Below are 23,699 nucleotides of genomic sequence, written 5' to 3'. Positions count from 1 at the left end.
GTCTGAGGAGAGATGGTGGTATCTTGGGCCGCTTTAGCAGCGCTTGCTCTGACCTGCTGGGGCGGGCAGCCTTGAGTCGGCCTCGCTGTGCAGAATAGAACCGGTGTGACTCTCCCAGAAGGGCCCCCAGGCCTGCCTCTGGGGTCGGAGACTGCGGCCCTCATTCATGCTTGTCTTCCCTCCCCACCACCCAGACGAGACCCTCCGCTCTTTGGCCAGCCCTTCCTCCCCGCAGGGCCCCGAGCTCCACGGCTGGCGCCCCCCAGTGGACTGTGTTCGGGCCAATGAGCTGTGCGCGGCCGAATCCAACTGCAGCTCCCGCTACCGCACGCTGCGCCAGTGCCTGGCCGGCCGCGACCGCAACACCATGCTGGCCAACAAGGAGTGCCAGGCAGCCCTGGAGGTGCTGCAGGAGAGCCCGCTCTACGACTGCCGCTGCAAGCGGGGCATGAAGAAGGAGCTGCAGTGCTTGCAGATCTACTGGAGCATCCACCTGGGGCTGACCGAGGGTAAGGCCGGCCAGGGCCCTGGGTTCAGTGGGAGGGCCTGGGAACAGCCGGACTGGCCCGCTGTCTCTCTCTCCACCTCCTGGGCAACCTAGCACCCAGAGGAGGCAACCATCTGACCTGGAGGGGGCAGATGTTGCTGGAGAGACAGACCAAGGAGGAGGCAGGGAGGAGAAAGGGTCAGGGTGGTGGAATGAGAGGGGATGGGGGTCTGGATGGGGAGTGAACCAAGGCTGGCTGGCTGGCTGTGTGTCGTGGTAACAAGGGCAGGTGAGGCCAGAGTGCCCAGGTGGATGGAGAAGAGCACAGAGGAGAGAGAAGGTACTGGCTGCGTGCGGGCGGAGCTGTGAGGTTTGCATGTGAGCAGACCAGCCCCTGCCACTCTCTGCTGCCCCCTTCCTGCCCACCTGCTTCCAGGAAGCCTGCCCTTCCGGTGGCTTCCTGACCCCTGGCCTGGCCTAGGCATCATCAGCAAGGATTGGAGGGCACGTGGACAGCAGGTCCCGGAGCCCTGGGCAAGCCCTCCTCCAAGGTCCAAGGCCAAACCTGTAAGCCTCTTAACCACCTCCCCCATTTCCGACCCCTCCAGACTAGGGTGTGGAGGATTTGTAGGCCTCCTGGGTCAAACATTCATTTATTAATTCAACAGCTGTTTACTGAGAGTTTTCTGGCTGCTAGGCATTACCACTCCAGTACTCTTGCCTGGAAACTCCCATGGACGGCGAGCCTGGTAGGCTGCAGTCCATGGGGTCGCACAGAATCGGACACGACTGAAGCGACTTAGCAGGCATTAATAGTCGAGAGCAGCTGGGGCAGCATTTGCCTTTGTGGAGCTCCTAGTCTGGGGGGAACACAGATAAGTCAGGGACTTTCAGTCGTTTGGTGTAGTGAGTGCTGTCAGAAAGCACTGGGGTCTCTGGAAGAGCCAAAGGAGGGCATCTAATCCCTTTTGGCGAAATCTAGAGAGCCTTCCTGAAAGAGGCGGCCTTCAGGCTGAGACTAAAGAGTGAGGTGCAGTTACTTCGTGAAGGCATGTGGGGAGAGTGTGGGAGGTGGGGGACAGAGCTTGGGCAAAGGGTGGCATGTAATGCAGGTTAGCTGACCTTCCTTACAGACATGCAGGTAACTCAGTGGTGCTAAGTTGCTTCAGTCGTGTCTGACTCTAGCCCACCAGGCTCCTCTGCCCATGGGATTCTCCAGGCAAAAATACTGGAGTGGGCTGCCATGCCCTCCTCCAGGGTGTCTTCCTGACCCAGGGATTGAACCCTCATCTCTTCTGTCTCCTGCACGACAGATGGGTTAACACTGCTGCCACCTAGAGGCAGGTGGAAGTGGGGCTGGAGGAGGAGAGACAGAAGGGGTTTGGATCTGGTGGGCAGCACCCCTAGGAAGTTTTATGTGAGGATCTCTGCTTCAGGACGAAGTTCATGTGGTTCCAACAGGAGAGCAGATTGGAGACACTGTTTGGAGGCCACTGCTGTGGTGCAGGCCAGGAATATGGCGGCTGAACAAGGACAGTGGTAGGAGAGAAGGATCTAGGAGCTGCCCAGGAGGTGGAATCAACAGGTCTTGGTGAAAGGCCGGAGGAGTCAGGGAGGGCCCCCATCTTCTGTCTGGGGCAGCTGAGTGGCTGAGGGGGCCCGTCACAGCAAAGGTGTTGAGTCGGGGGAGGGCTGGAGATATGCGTTTGTTTTGGGGTATATGCCCCTCATCGGCCCTATAGACTGCTGGGTGTGCAGGGCTGGGGCTCAGGTGAGGAAGGGGGACTGGACATAAGGATTGAGAAGTCATGAGCAGGGACTTCCTGGAAGTGATAAAGACTCTGCCTTTCAATGCAGGGGGTGTGGGTTTGATCCCTGGTTGGGGAACTGAGATCTCACATGTTGCAGGGTTTGGCCAAAAATAAATAAAAACGTGGTAAATCAACTACAATAAAAGATAAAAAAGAAGTCACCAGTAGCCTGCAGGCAGGGGTAACTGGGGCCGAGGGATTGGGCACAGTCACACTGGGAAGAGGTTAGGAACTGAGCTACTGGGATCACTGCCATTGAAAGATGGGCTGCAGGGGTGATGAAGAGGCTCTGGGGGTGAGGTGGGAGGGAGCCCCTTGGGAGGAGCTCACTGTCAGAAAGAAGGAGGATCAACAGCCTCCAAGACTTCAGGCCCAACAGGAGAGAGATGGAGAGTGTTCCTGGTGCCCTTGCGGTGAGCTCCTAGGTGGCCACTGGGAGCAGAAGCCCGCTTAGGGGGGTGCCTGGGAGCTGGGGAACTGGGATTGATGACTTTGGACAACTTCTTGAAATCTAGTGTGAATATAGAGGGTTTCCCCGGTGGCTCAGTGGTAAAGAACTCACCTGACAATGCCGGAGACAAAAGAGACATGGGGTTCGATCCCTGGGTGAGGAAGATCCCCTGGAGGAGGGCATGGGAACCCACTCCAGGCTTCTTCCTTGGAGAATCCCATGGACAGAGGAGCCTGGCAGGCTATAGTCCATGAGGTTGCAAAGAGTTGGACATGACTGAAGCCACTTAGCAAGCATGTGAAGATAGAGAACAAAGGATGACTTTTTTTAAAAAGAGAGAGTCGAGTAGTTTAAATTCTAAAGTAGGACAGAGCGATGGAGAGGCTGAGGTGAAGAAGAGAGAGGGGTGTGATGTGGAACTGTGCCCTTGTGGGAGGGGAGGTGTCAGCCTGGAATCTAAGGGTCATCACCCTGCCTCCCCTGCCCCAGCTGCTGGAGGGGCAGGAGGAAGCTGGGCCCAGGGTGGAGCCTGGATAGTGATGGGTTCCTGACCAGTGGCTCAGAGGTTTTCAAATTTGCCCTGAAATTAGGAATAAACTGGCTTGGAATTATTAACAGTATTACCACCATTAGTAACATAGTAATTCCTCATGAACTGAGTGGTGACTTCTCTATTGCTGGCAACCTGGAGTCCTAGAACTTGAAATTAGCAAAGAGAGGGAACTAGCCACAAAGGGGCGCTCTGTTCTCTGTGAGACCAGGAGCTGGCTTCCCCCTACCCTCCCAGGCTGACTCCATGCACAGAATATAAATTTATCACAAATAAGACTTAGTTGTTTAACTTCTTGCAGAACTCACATAAGAGAAACTGACAAATCCATGTTGCTGTTTAGTTGCTCAGTCATGCCTGACTCTTCGTGACCCCATGGACTGTAGCCCTCCAGGTTCCTCTGCCCTGGGATTTCCCAGGCAAGAATACTGGAGTGGGTGGCCATTTCCTTCTCCCCATGCACAGAACAGTAAAGGCCCTGATTCAACAAGCTGGTTTGTTTAAGTTTTTGCTTTCTTTCCACGGCCTTTAGTTTCAACCCAAGGGAGACTGGGCATAAGGTGGGTGGGCTTGCTGTAGGTGCAGAATGGGAAGGGAGAGGATAGAAGAGTTTAGGGCTAGAGAGCTGGGTGGGCCGCTGGAGACCCTTCCCATTGGACTGGCACCCTTGGCATCACCACATCAGCACACTGGGGACCTTGCTTGGAGCCAGGCAGTGAGGCGTTTTGATGACAACAATAAGCATAATATGCATTTTATGCTGCCTTCTGCCATGTCTTCAAGGCCCTTTCAACCCAAGAGGGCTCTGACTGTAGAGTCTCTGGATCCCAATGCTTGAGATGGTTTGTTGGTTCATTTACTCAACAAACATCTGTTAAACACCTACTGTGTGCTTCAGAGGGCGAGAGCACTGAGGAAGCCACGTGGGCACCTATAGTCTGGGAGGCCCTTCTTTGGGTCCACTCTAGAAAGGCAGGCCCCTGCTCTTCTCCTTCCTCAGAACTATGCTCCCTACTCCTTGCAGACTGCTCAGTCCCCTCCCCTGGGCCTTGGGGCCAGTGGTTTCTGTCCAGGGCTGACTGGGGAACCCAGAGGCCTTTTATTAATAACAGCAGGTGGTCCTCTGAGGGACAGAGTCTTCCTGGGACAGAGTGGTCTCCTGGGAAGATGCAGGCACTTCCTCCCTATTCCTTGTGTGTGTGTGTGTGTGTGTGTGTGTGTGTGTGCGCGCACACACACACTAAGTTACTTCAGTTATGTCCAACTCTGCAACCCCGTGGACTGAGCCCACCAGACTCCTCCATCCATGGGATTCTCCAGGAAAGAATACTGCAGTAGGTTGCCATGTCCTACTCCGGGGGATCTTCCTGACCCAGGGATCCTTAACATTTTTGATAACCTGGCTTGGGCCTGGGCGGGTGAGGGGATTAAGGAGTGGAGAGACTCAGGTAGGTTTGCACTTAGATTCTCGTTTCTCCAGGGTCCCTGCTGGTGGATGCAATTCCTGCAGACTTGGTCCCACCTTTTGCCTCAGAGAGAGGCCCTACTTGTCACCTCCCCACCTGAGGCTGAGCTCACTGCATGGACTGAGGACCTCAGTGTGTGGGCAGAGCTGGGAGCCAAGCTCTCAGATAGTCCCAACTGCCAAGGGCCTTGAGATCATTCTAGCAGGAGGCTGAGATGCAGAGAGGTGTGGTAGGCCTCACAGGGCACACAGCAAGCTGCTGGTGGGACCAGCCCCCTGACTCCTCCAAGTAGACCCCTTTCCACTGTCCTGAAAAGCAGAGACATCACTTGGCCAACAAAGGTCCATATAGTCAAAGCTGTGGTTTCTCCAGGAGTCACGTATGGATGTGAGAGTTGGACCATAAGGAAGGTTGAGTTCCAGGGAATTGATGCTTTCGAACTGTGGTGCTGGAGAAGACTCTTGAGAGCCCTTTGGACTGTATGGAGATCAAACTAGTCTATCCTAAAGGAAATCAACCCTGAATATTCATTGGAAGGACTGATGTTGAAGCTGAAGCTCCAATACTTTGGCCACCTGACATGAAGAGCCAACTCACTTTAAAAGACTCTGATGCTGGGAAAGACTGAGGGCAGGAGGAGATGGGGGTGACAGAGGATGAGATGGTTGCATGGCATCATTGACTCAATGGACATGAGTTTAAGCAAACTCTGAGAGAGTGTAGGACAAGGAAGCCTGGTGTGCTGCAGCCCATGGGGTCACAAAGAGGTGGACACAACTGAGTGGCTAAAAAGTGACCACTGCCCTGGGGGAGAGCCGTGGCCTTGGGCTCGTCTTCCCCTCTGCCATAACCGCCCCCGTAATCACCAGTATTTACATGGGGGTGAGGGGAGGGATGTCACTGTTGGCTGCACAGGGCACTTGAGACCAGGCTTCTTGCCACCTCCAGTGGCAATGCTGATGTTCAAGGTCATCCTGGTTCTGCAAATGTGAAGTGCACAAGGTTCTCCCTACATGTCCTTTCCCAGCTCATGGGGCTGGAGTCTGACATCCCGGGTTTGACTTCAGTCTTGCTGCCAGGCAAGCCTCAGATTTCCTGATGATGAAGTCTGCTGCAGGAGCAGGCAAGGAGAATTGATTTAAATAGGATGGGCCCCTCCCAACCAGTCATGGAAGAGGCTCCTTTCCCCCAGAGATCCATCCCCTGGGCCAATCAGTCATACTGGCCCATCTGTACCCAGGCACAGTGCTGTGTCAGATGCTATAGGGAAGGACAGACCCTGCTATGGGGAAGTGGTCCAGTCAGGAGAAGACAGCTCTGTGAAAAGTTATGCGAGAGTTGTTTAGTCGCTCAGTTGTGTCCGACTCTTTGTGATCCCATGGACTGCAGTACGCCAGGCTTCCCTGTCTATCACTATTTCCCTGAGTTTGCTCAGACTCATGTCCATTGAGTTGGTGATGCCATCCAACCATCTTATCCTCTGCTGCCCCCTTCTTTTGCCTTCAGTCTTCCCCAGCACCAGGGTCTTTTCCAGTGAGTCAGCCCTTCGAATCAGGTGTTTTGGAGCTTTAGCCTCAGTCCTTCCAATGACTCTTCAGGGTTGGTAGTACTTGTTTAAGAATTTGGTTTCGATAACACTTTTTATTTTTGGAGGCAGTATTCATACTGATTAAGTACTTGGACTCTGGAGCCAACAGCCTGGGTTCGAAACTTAGCTCTGCCACTCACCAGCTGTGTGTCTTGGTCAAGTGCTGTAGCATCTCCATGCCCCAGTCCCTGATCAGAAAAATAGGGAGAATAATAGTGCCTAGCCCCTGGGGAAATTAAGAGGATTAAATGAGCTAGTACATCTAAAGCACTTCTAATAGTGCCAGTATGAAGAAAGCACAACATAACCTCATCGTTATTACAAAAGCGCTTCCTAAGTTCTCTTGTTATTTGTTCGCACCGGCTAGCACGGCTGGTCTGCCCACCCCAGGGAGTTTCTCCAGTGCTGGTGGGCAAAGGGGAGGATGCTGAGATCTTGCAAACCCGAGACGGCCCTGCAGGCCCCGGGGGGAGGTGGGATTGGAGACAGGCCTGGACAAAAGAGTCATTTTTGGATTAGGCAGGTACTAGTGGGCACCCCCCATGTGTAAGGCACCCTGTGTGCTGGGTCGGGCGGGGCCTAACTGTACTCTTGTGAGGTACAGTGAAGGGTGGGGCCACTTCTCAGGGGGCATGCTCTTCCTTCATGTCCTCTGGGGGGGGTCTGTACCCTTTTTTTGGGGGGTCATCCTAGTATAGTGGAGACATGCCTTGTCCCTGGACCAGCAGAGAGCTGGTCAGGGGTTAGCCTGTGGGTAACTTTGGGGCCTGGCTGAAGAAGCAGATTCCAAGACCCTCTCCCCTGGAGGCCGGCCCCTTCCTGCAGGTGGCCCCCAGGTGTGCCACCCCCATGGACTCCTCTTTAGGTGGTGAGCTTGCCTGTGGCTCTGGGCCTCAGGTGGACAGGAAATCAATGTGTGAGGCTGTGGTCATCACCTGTCACCCCCTCCCCCTCTGCCTCACACACAGTCTGAGTGATTATCCATTGATTTCTTCTCACCATCATGTCTGTCTCGAGGATCTTCCCTTTCCTGCTGAGGCACTGGTGGAGGGGGCAGGAGTCCCGCTGAGGTGGTGCTGGGTCTCCAGGGCACGCATCCCCCATTTATCTGCTGTCACTCATTCACATCCACGAGCCTCTGGTGCATCCCAGAGCCTGGGGGAGAGGCAGCAGGTGGAGGGGAAGACAGGTCGGGAGGCATACGGGAGTCACTGGTCAGGCCTCCGTCCAGTGGACCTCAGCCAGTCACTCCCAGTGACATGGTGGGAAGCAATGGGGAAATCCTGTCCCCTTAAGCTGGGGTATGGGCTTCCTTGGTGGCTCAGTGGTAAAGAGTCTGCCCACCAATGGAGGAGAGGTGGGTTCAATCCCCGGGTTGGGAAGTTCCCCTGGAGAAGCAAACAGCAACCCACTCCAGTATTCTTGTCTGGAGAATCCCATGGTTAGAGGAGTCTGGTGGGTTAGAGTCCATGGAGTCGCAAGAGTCAGACATGACTGAGGATGCATGCACCCAAGTAAGCCTGGGCAGAGCCAGTCTGTTGTGATGGGAGGATGTTAGTGTCAGGGCCAGGTAGCTCTAGGTCTGCCATGAGGAGCGGTGTGATCTCAGGCAGGTTGCTTCACCTCTCTGGGCCACGTCAGAGCCCTCTCCTGTGAAATGAGGAAGTTGTACTAAATGACTGTTGGAGGGTCCTTCGGCTTCAAATCCTGGGATTTGTATAATAGCTGGCCTTCCATGGGGGCTATCAGGATTCCACCTCCCATGTGCCTTCTTTCCAGAAGCGTATGGAAGTCCTTAGAAGAGGCCGGGCCATGCAGGGAGTCACGAGAGAGCTGTATTGGGCAGTCTGATCCACTCTGGTTGGAGAGAAATACCTTACCCACGTGAAGTGTGCAGCGCTTTGGGCAGGATGTGAGCCTGGTCTGACGCAGTTCTCTCTTCCAGGCGAGGAGTTTTATGAAGCTTCACCCTATGAGCCGGTGACTGCCCGCCTCTCGGACATCTTCAGGCTTGCTTCAATCTTCTCAGGTGAGTGGGCTTGTGCTGGGGCCTTGACAGTTCTGCTCTGGTCCCCTGGGGCTGGCAGGTCGAACCTTGTGGCTTGGGTGAGATGTCCGCTCGCCAGTAAGCCCCTGAACACCTCCAAGCCTGGGGTCTTCATCTGTAAAGAGAAAACCATGACACCTTCCCCCCTTCTCACCACCACCGAGGTTGTGTGTGGCCTAAAGCATTTATGGGAATGGCCTAGAATGACCTGCCGTGCAGGAGGTCTTGAATCTGATACCTGGTATTGCTTTCGCATTTTGTCACTCATCTTACCTGGCTGGCTCCTTTCCAGCTGTTCTACTTTGGTAAATTGGCTCAGCCTCTCTGTGCCTCAGTTTGCTCTTTGGTGAAGAGGGGAGGGCACCTACCTTGTTGGATGGTTGTAGGGTCAGAATGAACCAATGGTTGACCAGGGCTCAGCATGCTGCTGGGCTCGTGGGAGCTGTTAGTTGAGGTGGCCTGTGTTCCTGTCACCATTGTCCATTCTGTTCGGAAATTCTTGTCTCCCCTGGGCGTTCTGCTTCTGAAATCCCTCTGAGGAGAGCCCCTGCACCCTGGCCACTCCTGCCTCAGGCTGCCTAGGGAGTGAGAGGCTCATTTGAGCTCCAGTTTGCTTGCCTTGATCTGTGTGTAGGAGCCCTGTGAGTGTTTTGGTTCTTTCTTCTTGACCTTGTTCCCTCTGGCTTTTGGGTGACCAATGGGCATAGGGCAGCCTACCACTACTTGGGCACTGGGGTGGGCCTTCTGGTCTTGGGAACTCTGTGGAGGCTGGGATGCGCTTTCTGGAGTCACCATTCGTGCTTAGAGAGGACCAGGGTGGGCTTTCTCAACAGGACCTGTGAATGTAGGGTCCCAAATCTCAGGCTTCTAGGCACTTTGTGACTGTAGGTGAAACATTCTGAAGTTTCTTTTGCTCTAAACCAACAGCAGTGCTGTTGACATTGACCTGGGTGATCCTCTCTGTGGCAGAAGCTGTCCTGAGCACTGTGTGGTATTTAGCCATGTCCCTGGCCTCTACTCACTGGATGCCAGGAGCAGCCCCTCAAACTGTGACAACCCAGTGCCTCTCCAGACACTGCCACTTGTCCCCTGAGGGGCACAGTCAGTGCCAGTTGAGAAGCACGACTCTAGACTGTGAAATGAAAGACTCTCTAGTGAGACCCTCAGCCCTTTCCAATGAAGAATTCTCCAGGACAGTATTTCCCAAATTTTTCTTTTTTTTCATTGTTGCCCCTTTAAGGAGAAACATTAATTCTAAAGAGAAAAATGGTCTCAGTCTGCTGGGGCGGCCATAAAAGAATATCCTAGACTGGATGGCTTAAATGATGGAAGTCTGTTATCTTACAGTTCTGGAGGCTGGAAGTCCAGGGTCAAGGTCTGGCAGGTTTGGTTTCTGGAGAGGGCTCGATTCATGGTTTGCAGACAGTAGCCTTCTCACTGTGTCCTCTCAGGGTAGGGGGTGTGGATGGGTGGGAAGGATGTGGAGGATTGGAGCAAGGAGATAGAAAGAGGAGAGGGGGGAGAGAGAGAGAGAAAGAGAAAGAAAGGCCTCTTCCTCTTCTTATGAGGACACTAATCCTATTGGATCATGGCCCCACCCATATGACCTCATTTAACCTTAAATACCTCCTAAGAGCCTTGTCTTCAAATACAGTCACACTGGGGGGTTTAAGGCTTCAGCATCATGAATTTAGGGTGGGGACACAATTCAGTCCATAACCAATGCCAAGTAATAACATTTTGTCAGATAGGGTTGAGGTTTGGAGGGCCACATGCCACTGTAGTATCTCCTTTATTTTTTTTGCTTACCCAGGAGCCCATTTTTGCTCCTTTAGGGCTGATACCCTCCTTTGGGGTCACAAAGAGTTGGACACAACTGAGCGACTGAACTGAACTGAACTGAACTGAAGGGATTAAGAGGTGTGATACACACGTACCTGGTGGGAGAAATCCTGGGACCCATGAAAAGGGAGGCAGTGGCCAAGGACTGACCATTTGGATGTGCCTTTGGGCACTGGTAGTGGCGGGGCTGGCGGTGGATGGAACGGTGACTTCACAGATGGTCCCTGCATGGAGCGGCCTGCCCTGGGCTCTCACTCTCACACCCTGCAATGGGGTGACAGCTGAGGTACCCATCTTGTCTCTGTTTATGGCTTTGTGATGACTCTGTGATGAGCCTCGCCCATCTCTCTGGGGCTGAACTGGCTGATGGACTGACTGAGGCCCCTCCTAGCACAGACGTTTGATTCTCACATCTCTTGATTAGTTTTGGATAGAAAACTACCTTGGGCCACTCTTTTGGAGGCAGTGCTTGGGGTCTCCCAGCAGATTGAGGAGGTGGTTGGCATGTGGGTACTGTGATGGGGAAATCCTAGCAACCTGACCTACCCGTTCCCCACCCCACCCCAAGCTAAGGTGCCACTGCCTGGGCGAGAGCCATTGGATTTACCTCCAGGGAAGAAATGGCTTTGGCTTGCTCCCTGGAGGTTGAAGGTCAGAGGTCCTCAACCTGAGCTGGGACCTCCAGTGCTTCCTGGACTGACACTAAGTATCTTCCTGGCAGAAAATCTTTCTGTAATGGATTTGGCATTCTGCGGGACTAGGAGGTTGACAAGACAAATGAGGAGATTGCTGGTCTGCAGCTCACTCAATCAGCATCCTTTACCTGCTGCTCAGACATAACTGGGCCCTGCATGACCCTGGATCTCTAGGCTCTGGGGACCACTCCCCGCAGTGAGGGCAAGGCTCCCCCTCATTGCCCCTGCTGCCCCTGCTTCGCCCAGAGCAGCCCTCCAGTTGGTGCACGGGTGGCTCTATCTGAGGGAAACCCGGCCACCAAGAAACCAAGCAGACCATGGTAGGGGACATGCAGCAGAAGGAAGGCTGAGTGGGGCGCTGGGAGCCTGATTCCAGCGCAGTCCCTGCCACAGATCAGCTGATGGGTTTGGGCAGGTCACTTCCCTGCTCCAGACCTTACATCTCTTTTCTGAAAAGGGAAGGTGTGAGCTTAGAGCAGGCTTGACCTCATCAAGGCGCACTGATGACGGTGTCGTTTGACGTCTGTAGGATGGAGTAGAGCAGCTTGGAGCTCAGAAGGTCATGGCCGTTGCCTGGCTGCCCAGGAGGCTGAGGGGTCAATATCTGGGCAGGTGTGTGACCCACCTGTGGCTTGCTGGCCTGGGATGCCCAGCCCGGGAGATCCCAGGTCCTGCACTGATACTTCAGGATGATAAGGCTGCCACCCAATACAACTGTATGGAGCACGGCCCCCCACCCTTCCGTACGTTTATATGTGGTCTTAGGCTGTCCCCACCACCATCTTGAGGAAAGGCTGTGGTGAGGGGCAGAACTGGGAGTTCTCCAGACTGTAGTACTCCCATTTGGAGCCCAGGGTGCTCTTGTATCTTTGGGGCTAAGTTGCTACTGTCTCTGTCTATTTATTTTTGGCTGTGCGGGGTCCTTGTTCCTCTGCGTGCTCTAGTTGTTCCTCCCCCCTCTAGTTGTGGCAAGTGGGGGCTACTTTCTAGTTGTGGTGCACAGGCTTCTCAGAGGTTGCAAGGGGTGATGCAAATAGTGAGGGAAAGGAAATGCTTCATCTCCATGGGGTGAGGCCATAAAAGTGAGGATGAAGGGCCTGGGTGGGCCAGGCAGTGGCTTCCCTCTCAACTGCTGGGCCATGCCTCAGGGCCAGGGAGAAGCAGCAGGCAGGGGCCTGGACTGGGCTGTCAGCGGGCACTCTCTCTGTGTTCCTGGTGAGGCTGGGGGCCTTCAGGGCCTTGGGCACCTGATGCAGGCATTGCCAGATACATGGGTACAGGCGTTGCCAGATACGTGGGTTCAGTTCAGTTCAGTCGCTCAGTTGTGTCCGACTCTTTGCCACCCCATGAACCGCAGCATGCCAGGCCTCCCTGTCCATCACCAACTCCCAGAGTCCACCCAAACCCATGTCCATTGCCATCCAACCATCTTATCTGTGGGTACAGAGTAAATTTATGCGAACTTGTCTTTTCTATAGTTGGAAGGGAACTTAGAGATCATCTAAGCCCACTCCTTACTTGGCAACAAGGGAAACTGAGGCCCCAAGTGAAGGGGTGGTCTACACCAGGATTCAGTCCTGCTTTTCCCCTGCCCATCAGGTTCCTCAGACTTCCTCCGGGGCTTCAGCTCTAAGCCCTGGTTTTTTCTTACACAATGCTGGACTGGTGGCAACACCTACCTGCTCAGGTTTTAAATCCCATGGACAGAGGACAATAACAATAAATACAAGTATCTGCTATTAAATTTGGGCTTCCCCAGTGGCTCAGCGGTAAAGAGCCCACCTGCCAATGCAGCAAGCATAAGAGACGTGGGTTCAATCCCTGTCAGGAAGATCCCTGAAGAAGGAGATGGCAAACTGCTCCAGTATTCTTGCCTAGTAAATCCCATGGACAGAGGAGCCTGACGGGTTACAGCCCATTGGATTGCAAAGAGCTGAACCCAACTTAGTGACTAAACAACAACAATGAAAACGACAGTAAAAAATTGAGAAATTGCATGTAGATTCCTGGCCCAGCACCTGGGATATTGGACTCAAACATGTAGCTTCTTGGCCTGGAGAATTCCGTGGGGTCGCAAAGAGTTGGACACGACTGAGCTCCACGGCCATCAGCAGCTCAGGCAGGGTTGTCCTGGAGCCTGTTTGTGGGAGATGGTTGCATGGCTTTTGGTGACATGAGGCTCCCTCCCACCCATGTTCATGCTGGGTGGGGGCTGCAATGGGAGGTGGCTGGGCGATTTTTAGGGGACAGTGGGTCCCTCGGGTGCCTGCTGGGCCTCTGTGGCCTTAGCTCACTGTGATCAGGTGAGAGGCCTGGCTTGAGCCTTCTGTTAGTGGCTAGAGGAAGAAGTGATGGGTGGCGACTGTGTCAGTTGGCTGTGAGCCTCTGGGGTGGGCCGTCTTGCTTGGATGGAGCCAGGAGAGGCCTGAGGATGTTCTTTTTATTTTATTTTTTTAGGAAATTTTTGTTTTGTTTTGTTTATTTGAGTATAGTTGGTTTATAATGTTGCTAGTTTCTGCTGTACAACAGAGTGAGTCACCTAGATGTATACATATATCCCCTCCCTTTTGAATCTCCCCTCCCATCCTACCCATCCATGTAGGTCATCATGGAGCACCAAACTGCACTCCCCAGGTGTTCTTTTTTTGAAAAAATCAATTAATAAAATTTTAATTGGAGGATAATTGCTTTCTAATACTTTGTTGATTTCTGCCAGACATCAACATGAATCAGCCATAGGTATACGTTTGGTCCTCTCCCTTCTGAACGTCCCTTCCACCTCCCTCCCCATCCCACCGCCTCTGGATTGTCACAGAGGACTGGATTTGAGCTCCCTGAGTCATACAATAAATTAAATGGCTCTCTAATCTTACATACGGTAATGCATGTGTTTCCCCGCTGCTCTCTCAATCTGTCCCACCCTCTCCTTCCCTTGCTGTGTCCACAAGTCTGTTCTCTGTGTCTGTGTCTCCATTGCTGCCCTGCAGTTAGGTTCATCCCTACCATCTTTCTAGATTCCATATCTATGCGTTAATATATGATATTTGCCTTTCTCTTTTTGATACTTTATTCTGCATAATAGGCTATCAGTTCATCCACCTTGTTAGGACTGAGTCACATGCATTCCTTTTAATGGCTGAGTAATATTCCATTGAGTGTATGTACCACAATTTCTTTATCCATTCATCTGTCAACGGACATTTAGGTTGCTTAAATGTTCTAGCTATTGCAAACAGTGCTGCGATGAACACTGGGGTGCATGCACCTTTTTCAATTATGGTTTCCTTGGGGTATATACCCAGTAGTGGGATTGTTGGGTTATATGGCAGATTTATTTCTAGTTTTTTAAGGAATCTCCATTCTGATCTCTCTAGTGGCTGTATCAGTTTGCATTCCCACCAACAGTGCAAGAGGGTTCCCTTTTCTCTGCACCTCTGAGGTGTTCTAGTTGGAGGTTCCACTGGTCCTTTTTCAGGGCCCTCAGGAGACAAGGGAACCCTACCCTTGCCAGGAAGCTTTGGAAATGGCCCCTGAGGGACACCACCCTCCCCCTCTGTGCCCTTGTGCTTCGTTCTTGTTACAGCGCTTACTCTGGCGTGCTGGGTGCACGGATATGATTGCAGTGTGATTGTTGGTCTGTGTGTCACTGCGCGCACACATCGCTGTGTTTCCCTGGGTGCCTAACACTGGCACTGACACACATCCACGGAGGGTCCTGGACTAGAGGATGGTGGCGGGCCAGAGACCTGCTGGTCCTAGTGTGAATCCTGGCTGGACCCTACTGACTGATTGACTACAGGGTGGATCAGTTGACTGAATCTCATTTTCCTCATCTGTAAAATGGAGCCCTGCAAGGATGGGTAATGACCTCCCCAGAAGGCGGTGGAGCCCAGGAGCACCCTAGCCCTGGCCACGGGTGATGAGGCGCTGGCGGGAGCTAGTGGTTTAGTGTGAGCTCTTAGAGCTGCACCAGGAAGACTGGCTAAGAGGTCTAGGTGGGTCTGAGGTGCCCCATGTGGGCTGCCTGCCGGGTAGCCCTGAGGTTTAGAGGAGGACTGGGGGCTCCTGAGGGCTTCATGGAAGAGGTGGATCTCGGTGTGATGCAAGCACTGCCTGAGAGGCTGCTTTGAAGGGAATCAGACCGTGTCCTCACTGCACTGTTGGGGCAGGTGGACACGGCTTAGACACCCACGAGGTGGTTTATGCACGATGCTAGTGTAGCCTTAAGAGCCCAAGGGAGGCAGCAGTAGGTGGCGCCTGGGGAAATCAGCAACGTCTCGGAGGAGGGGAGTGGGATCTGAGGGTGACAATCCCAGCAGCATCGTGGCTCGGAGGCTACCCCCACTTCTAGGTCTCGTGGGCTCAGAGGACAGTGACTGGAGACCCTTGTGGCAGATGGAAGACTGGCCTCTCTGGGGTCTCCTCCTTTGGGACTCTTGCTCAGGAATTCTCTGGGACAGAACTCAGCATGACTGACTCGGGCAGAGTCCCTGGTGGGGTGGGGCTGAGCTGCCTTTGGGTGAAGGAGTGGCTTAGCCCTGGGCTCCAGAGTCAGTCCCCCGTGAAGGTCACCGGAGTGCATGAGTGGGGACCCGAAGAGTTGGGCTTGGCTCATTTCTGTCGGATGCCCTGGGAGGCTCCCTTTCTTCCCTGGCTCTGCTGAGGGTCTCCCTGACCCTCCTCCCCTGAAGTTGCCGAGCTGAAGATGGTGAGCAAGGCCCAGCAGGTTGGCTGGTGCCTCTCAGAGGGAAGTCGATCCCAAGGCAGCCCCTGTGAGGAGGCTTTTTGGGGACCCAGGGCAGGGGATGGCGGGGGGAACTGCAGCCCGTCTCCCTGCCCCCCTGCATGGTGGCTCAGGCGATAAACTGCTTATCCTCAGGTTGTCTGCCTGAGCCGAATGCAGAAGCGTGTTATTTAAATTTCAAAATCGCATTCTTCTTCTAACAGCTGTCAGAGTCTCTGAGCATCAGTGAAAATTGGGCCGTAGCTGCGGCTCTGTCACCTCTTCCACCTCCCCTTCCAGGGACAATGTGTCTGGTGGAGAGGAGAGGGTGGAGAGGGTGTGGCGTGGGGAGGGGCTGTGGGGACAGGGAGAAGTGGGGTGGGGGGTGGTGACCGGTGACTCTGGCCGTACTGGTCAGCAGTTGGGACCGATGGGAGGAGGCCAGCTTCCCCATCGGGGTGCCAGGCGCTTTCTCTCTTCCGTTTCATTTCCTCTTCCCCCTCCCCGGGCTCCCCTAGCCAGGAGGATTTGCTGGCAGAAGGTGTGAGCGGAGTGCCGGTGGCTTTGTGTTTGCTTCTCTTTGTGTCCATGAAAGAAAAAAGGAGAGAACAATATTTAACCCAATGAGAGGTTTTTTAAGGGTAGAGGTTCAGGTGCTATGGTTGGGGTGAGGTCTTGGTTGGGCAAAATGTTTCTGGTTCCCTTCAAATAGCATCTTCTAGGGGCACCTACTTGCTTCCCCTTGGGTGGATAGACAGGCTCTGCTGGCAGCGGGGGTGAGGGTGGTTCCGGGCTCACCCTGCACTCTTGGCATGCAGGGCTCTGTCCATCCCTCCCCACAACACCCCCTCCACCCCTCACCCCACGCTGGTGCCCCGCATGCTCCTCCTGGCTTAGCCAGGAACTGTGCTCCTCTTATTTATCTGGGTAGAAAGCAGGATTTGAGAACTGTTCTGGGAATGCTCCTCCCAGCTATGTCTGTCAGCATGTTCTTTTAACCCCGTGGATGTGTAGAGAAAGGAACAGATCTGACTGGGGTCACATGTGTACATGTGTGTGGTGTGTAGATGGGGAGTATAAGTGTGTGTGGTGAATGCCTGGGTGGTATGTATGTGTGTGGTGTGTATATGTGTGGTGAGTGTGTGTGTGTAGTGTGTATAGGGTGGTGTATATGTGTTGGGTGTGTATGTGTGTGGGGTGTGTGTGTGTAGTGTGTGTAGGGTTGTGTGTATGTGTGGGGTGGTGTGTATATGTGTGGTGTGTATGTGTGTGGTGTCTGTGTGTGTGTAGTGTGTGTTGGGGTGGTGTGTATGTGTGGAGTGGGGTGTGTGTGGGGTGGTGCATGGGGTTGTGTGTGTGTATGTAGAGTGATATATGTGTGTGGGGTTGTGTTCGTGTGGGGCATGTGTGTGTAGTGTGTGTAGGGTGGTGTGTATGTGTGGGGTGGTGTGTATATGTGTGGTGTGTATGTGTGGGGTGGTGTGTATATGTGTGGTGTGTATATGTGTGGTGTGTGTGTGTGTAGTGTGTGTGGGGTGGTGTCTGTGTAGTGTATGTGGGGTGGTGTGTGTGTGTGGAGTGGGGTGTGTGGGGGGTCGTGCATGGGGTGGTGTGTGTGTATGTAGAGTGATATATGCGTGTGGGGTTGTGTTTGTGTGGTGTGTGTGTGGTATTGGTGGAGTGGTGTGTATATGTGTGGTGTGTGTGTATAATGTGTGTAGGGTGGTGTGTATGTGTGGGGTAGTGTGTATATGTGTGGTGTGTATGTGTGTGGTATCTGTGTGTGTGTAGTGTGTGTAGGGTGGTGTGTATGTGTGGGGTGGTGTGTATATGTGTGGTGTGTATATGTGTGGTGTGTATATGTGTAGTGTGTGTGGGGTGGTGTGTATGTGTGGGTGGTGTGTATGTGTGGGTGGTGTGTATGTGTGGGTGGTGTGTATGTGTGGGGTGGTATGTATATGTGTGGTGTGTATATGTGTAGTGTGTATATGTGTAGTGTGTGGGGGGTGGCGTGTATATGTGGGGTGGTGTATATGTGTGTGGTGTGTGTGTGGGGTGGTGTGTATGTGTGAGGTGGTGTGTGTGTGTGGAGTGGGATGTGTAGGGGGTTGTGCATGGGGTGGTGTGTATGTATGTAGAGTGATATATGTGTGTGGGGTTGTGTGTGGGGTGTATGTGTGTGTTTGGTGTTGGTGGGGTGGTCTGTGTGTGGGGTGGGGGGTGTGTGTGTGGTGTGTGTGTGTGGTGTGTGTGTGTAGTGTGTGTAGGGTGGTGTGTATGTGTAGGGTGGTGTGTATGTGTGGGGTGGTGTGTATATGTGTGGTGTGTATGTGTGTGGTGTGTGTGTGTAGTGTGTGTGTGGGGTGGTGTGTATGTGTGGGGTGGTGTGTATGTGTGGAGTGGGGTGTGTGGGGGGTCGTGCGTGGGCTGGTGTGTATGTATGTAGATTGATATATGCGTGTGGGGTTGTGTTTGTGTGGGGCGTGTATGTGTGTAGTTTGTGTGGGGTGGTGTGTGTGTGTGGAGTGGGGTGTGTGTGGGGTGGTGCATGGGGTGGTGTGTATGTATGTAGAGTGATATATGCGTGTGGGGTTGTGTGTGGGGTGTGTGTGTGTGTGGTGTTGGTGGGGTGGTCTGTGTGTGGGGTGGGGGGTGTGTGTGTGTGTGGTGGTGTGTATGTTGGGTGATGTGTGTCTATGAATTTTCACAGTGGCCCCCTTCTGCACGTGGCAAGGGGAGGATGGGTGGGAGGCAGGGATGGAGAGACTTGAGTGGGAATGTGGGCGATGGTGGTCCTTCCCTTGGGGAACAGACATTGCCCTCAGGCCCTTTCTGACCTCTTAGGGAAGCCCTGGGAATGGGGGTCAGGGGTGAATACTGGGGGATGTTAGAGGATGGAAGGCCATTCTCCTGATCAACAAAAATGAACAGACTGAAACTTACTGCGAGTTTCGCGGCTTCCTAGTCAGGAGGCTGTTTGGCTGGGCTCTGGATGCTTGGTGCCCATACTGCAGAGGCGTGTGTGTGAGCCCACTTTCACGGAGCACCCTTTGCATGCTGTGCCTTGATCCAGTGGACATGACAGAGGAGTCTGGTGCTCTCACGGAGCTTACATTCGATGAGCTTGAGACCAAGAAGAACCAAACAAGCCAACAAGCAGATTCTCAAAAATAAGTGAGATAGTGATGAATGCTGAGTAAAGATTAAAATAGAATGAGGAGCTAAGGTGTCTTTTGGCTACTCTGGATTGGAAGTGCCCAAGTGTGATTCCCGGGAAGGATGCTGCTGGGGGAAATTCTGGGAGTGGCAGAAGGAACAGCAGGTAAAGCCCCATAGGTGGGGACCCATGTGGTGGAGGGTGAGACTTCTGGAAGGGGGGCTGGGACAGTGATGATTTGGGAGGTGGGCACAGAGTTGGGCAGGTGCCAACTCCCTGAGATGCTGCAGGCAAGTTAAGGAGTTAAGATTTCCTTTTAAGAGTAATGAGAAATCTTTGAGGATTTCAAATACCAGAGTGGCACAGTATGATTTATATTTTTGAAAAGGTTCTTCTTGTGCCATGGGAGGGTGGATCAGGGGGCAGGGAGAGCCTGTGAGCTCTTGCAGTGGCTTACGTGCTATGCCAGCAAAAGAGGAAAAGATGCATGGAGCGGGGATCAACTGGGATCTGATAATTTAGGCTTGAACAACACTGGTGCCACCGTTTACTAGAATGGAGAAAGTGATGGAAGGAGCAGGTTGGGGCGGGGAGCAGAGATCCAGGGTTCTCTTTCAGCCACATGGACATTGAGATGCTAGTTAGACCTCCACGTGGAAATGCCAAGTAGGCAGTTGGATGTAAGCCCAGAGTTCTGGGAGAGGTCAGAGTTGATATACAGATTGTGAATCGTTAGCATATGGATGGTACTAACAGCCATGGGGTCATGAGGTCACTTAGGGAGAGTGTAGACAGGGAGGGAGGCAGGAGCTCTCCACGCAGAGGAGGCTGAAACCAGGGCCAGTGATGAAAGGGGAGCTGAGTCAGGCAGGGAGGCTGAGTGTGGAGGGGCAGCTGCTGGGCAGGGTAGCAGGGACTGGGCAGAAGGGAGGACAGTGAGCTGGGTGTGAGGTTATTCATGAGAAGGGGGCAGCAGGGAATGATCGGGTCCATAGATAACAGTGCCAAGGAGGAGTAGGGGGGTGGACTGCTATCAGGAGTCCCATAGGAGGAGAAATGGCCCAAAAATGGCCCTGAGGAGAAAGCAGGACCCCCACCACCTCTGGGCCCAGTGGTCAGCTGTCTATAAGCTGCCCAATGGTCGCTTCTTCCAAAACCAGTATGCCAGATGACCACATCACTGATTTTACCAGTTTATGGATCTGCCAAAACTTGTTTCTTTTCATTATTATTATTTTACTCCCCCCTCTCCTTAAATTTATTTTTTGGCCACGCCATTTGGCATATGGGATCTTAGTTCCCCAACCAGGGATTGAACATGTGCCCCTTGCATTGGAAGCTCAGAGAGTCTTACCACTGGACCACCAGGGAAGTCCCTCTTTTCATTTTTAAAGCTTTTAGAAATGCACATTTGAATGATTTTCATGGCTTCTGAAGATTTTTTTTTTTTTTTTTGCAAATGGTCTTCACTGTTGTTTTTTAAGATATATTCAGCTTTTCAGGAGTCTAAGCACTGGGAGTTGATGTTGACTTCTTAGAGAAAGAAAGGTATATTTCATAATCAGTTTAAAAAATCTAGCTTATGATTGGTGCTTCTAATCCTACTTTCATTCACCAGAAATAAAAGAAACTGACAAAGAATTAAGGTGAACCACACCAATATGAAATGGCTCAGTTTTGGCTTTTAACTGTGATAAACAGAATTAACTTATAGGCTGTTGTGGGAAAAGGTATGAGAATGGTAAAAATCCTAAATATTAAAAAAATTGCACCAAGACTATATTTAAAAGGACAATGAACATTCAAAAGTGGCTAAAAAGTCCCTTCAACTGTGAAATACTCTAATGAAGTTTTAATTTTTAATTATTAGAAACATACAATCAAGACTGATATGCCATTTACAGAAAGAATTCTGACAGCAGTTACAATTTGTCAAAATATAAAATGATATTCAAAAGCAGTTGATTTTTTTTTAGAATTGATTTGCCGTGAATTTGTCATTCATCAACTTGACTTGTGGTAGATTGGCCTGTTTCCAAAAATGCAGGTGCCCGGGAGAGTCCTGGGGTGGCCGAGTGCTATGAGGGGCTGAAGGTAAGGGTGAAGTTTCAAGAGAAAGTCGAGTGTGATAGGGAGCCTGGACTACGACTGCTGGGGCCTGTTTGAGGAGGGTGGGCACCAGAGCTGTGGGGGATGAAGCCTGGGGTCCCACTGGGTCTCTGGGCCTTGAATGACAGCCAAGCACTGGCAGGAGTGTGTGCTGGGATTGGCCGGTCATCTCCTGGGGAGTTGAGTTGTCTTTTCATGCTGCTTCGTGCTGGGTGATGTGGAGCTCCAGGCCACCGATTCCGGTGGTGTGGGGGCCAGGGGTGAGAAAGATCGCCGAGGTCCTGCTCTCTTAAGCTTCTCAGATAAGCAGAGGGAGCTCTGAAACCCTTTTCTTGCTCACGAATGGGGAGACCAGGGGCCCTTTTGGCTTTTTGTGTGTGATGTGTGAGGCTGGAGAGAGGCACATGGGACAGGCCACTTTTAGCAGGGCCGTGTGAAAACAGAGGGATGGAGGGGAAGGTCTTTCTAGAGAAAATATTCTTTAAAAAAAATTTGGAGGGAATTTCTTGGCAGTCTAGTGGTTAAGACTTTGCTTTTCAATATGGGGGGGTGAAAGTTCAATCCCTGGCTGGGGAGCTAAGATCCCACATGCCTTGGGGCTAAAAACCATAGAGCAGAAGCATTAGTGTAACGAAGTTCTATAAAGACTAAAAATAGTCCACAAAATTTTTTTAAAAAAATTTTATACAGTTTTTATTTATTTATTTTATTTTTTTAAAGGTTACTTTCTGTTTATAGTTACTGCACAATATTGGCTGTATTCCCCATGTTGTTCAATACATCCTTGAGTCTGTCTGCTACCCAACAGTTTTTACCTCCCACTCCCCAACCCTGTGTAGGAGAAGGAAATGGCAACCCACTCCAGTGTTCTTGCCTGGAGAATCCCAGGGACGGGGGAGCCTGGTGGGCTGCCGTCTATGGGGTCGCACAGAGTCGGACATGACTGAAGTGACTTAGCAGCAACTTAGCAGCCCTGTGTAGCCCCTCCCCGTGCCACCACTGGTAACCACTAATTTGTTCTCTATATCTGAGTCTGCTTCCTTTTTGTTATATTCACTAACTTGTATTTTTTAGATTGCACATATAAGTGACATCATACAGTATTTATCTTTGTCTGACTTTTTTCACTTGACAGAATGCCCTCTGAGCTCATCCATGTTGTGGCAAATGGCAAAATTTCATTCTTTTTTATGACTGAGTACTATTCCATCACACACACACACACACACACATACACACACACACATGCGCGCACACGCTTGTGTACTCAGTTGTGTCTGACTCTTTGCCACCCCATGGACTGTAGTCTGCCAGGCTCCCTTGTATATGGGATTTTCCAGGCAAGAATACTGCATTGGGTTCCCATTTCCTTCTCCAATATATACAAATACATACATACACATATATATGTATGTGTATATATATATATATATATATATATATATATGTATATATATATACAATGCAGACCTGGGTTTGATTCCTGGGTTGGGAAGATCCCCTGGAGAAAAGAATGGCTACCCACTCCAGTATTCTTGCCTGGAGAATCCCATGGGCCGAGGAGTCTGGTGGGTTATAGTCCATGGGGTCACAAAGAATGGGACACGGCTGAGCGACTTAACACACACCGGAATATACATATATATATATATGTATATATATATATATATATATATACCCACATATCACATCATTTTTATGGCCGCTTAGACTGCTTCCATATCTTGGCAATTGTAAATGGTGCTGCAGTGAACATTGGGGTGCATGTATCTCTTCGAACTAGTGTTTTGCTCTTTTCAAATGTATACCAAGGAGTGGAGTTGCTGGGTCATTTGGTAGTTCTGTTTTTAGGTTTTTGAGAAACCTCCATACTGTTTTCCACAGTGGCTGCACCAATTTATATTTCCTCCGACAGCAGGGACCGCATTCTTAAACAAGCATTTATTGCACATGTGCTGTGGGCTGGAAACTGCTGGTGGTATTTGCATCTGCTTTATCCCGTTGTTATCGTTCCCTAGGATGCTGCGAGTGAAAGTCGTGTCCGACACTTTGCGACTCCATGGACTACACAGTCCATGGAATATTCTAGGCCAGAATACTGGAGTGGGTAGCTTTTCCCTTCTCCGGTCTTCCCAACCCAGGAATTGAACCAGGGTCTCCTGCATTGCAGGTGGATTCTTTACCAACTGAACTATCAGGGACGACTTCCCTGGTGGCTCAGATGGTAAAGTGTCTGCCTACAGTGCGAGAGACCCGGCTTCGATCCCTGGGTTGGGAAGATCCCCTGGAGAAGGAAATAGCAACCCATTCCAGTGTTCTTGCCTGGAGAATCCCAGGGACAGGGGAGCCTGGTGGGCTGCCATCTATGGGGTTGCACAGAGTCGGACACGACTGAAGCGACTTCGCAGCAGCAGCAGCCAGTACTCTTGCCTGGAAAATCCCATGGACGTAGGAGTGTGGTAGGCTGCAGTCCACGAGGTCACAAAGAGTCGGACACGACTCAGCCCTTCACTTTCGCTTTATCCCGCTGTAGTCTTTAGTGCAGTTCTGTGTGTAGACAAGGTGGGTGTTGTATCCTCATTTTGCAGATGAGCAAGAAGAGGCGGAAAGAGGCTGTATTACCTGTGCACACTTGCTCTGCTCGTCAGTGGCCCACCGGATCCTCCAACTCCCCAAACACAGCTGGGAGTCCCTGGTCTTTATCACCAGTGCAGCCCCAAGCAGGATGGGCAGGGATGTTTGTGAAGCCCGCAGAGTCAGCCTCAGGCCGAGG

At 52.0% G+C, this 23,699-nt stretch overlaps 1 protein-coding gene across 1 annotated transcript in view; it reads left to right on the top strand.

The window, feature by feature from the left end:
- The window catches only part of GFRA2 (GDNF family receptor alpha 2), a 103,171-nt gene that overhangs the window by 5,562 nt on the left and 73,910 nt on the right, over positions 1 to 23,699 (top strand). Inside the window, exons 2-3 of the mRNA XM_018052254.1 lie at positions 195 to 509; positions 8,299 to 8,382. Coding sequence (XP_017907743.1) covers positions 195 to 509; positions 8,299 to 8,382 — 399 coding nt within the window. The remainder of the gene's footprint in view (positions 1 to 194; positions 510 to 8,298; positions 8,383 to 23,699) is intronic.

The sequence above is a fragment of the Capra hircus genome, chromosome 8 (genome assembly GCF_001704415.2).
Source record: "Capra hircus breed San Clemente chromosome 8, ASM170441v1, whole genome shotgun sequence".
Lineage (NCBI taxonomy): Eukaryota > Metazoa > Chordata > Mammalia > Artiodactyla > Bovidae > Capra > Capra hircus.
The sequence above is the reverse complement of the archived record's forward strand: the minus strand, read 5'-3'. Positions and strand labels throughout refer to the sequence as shown.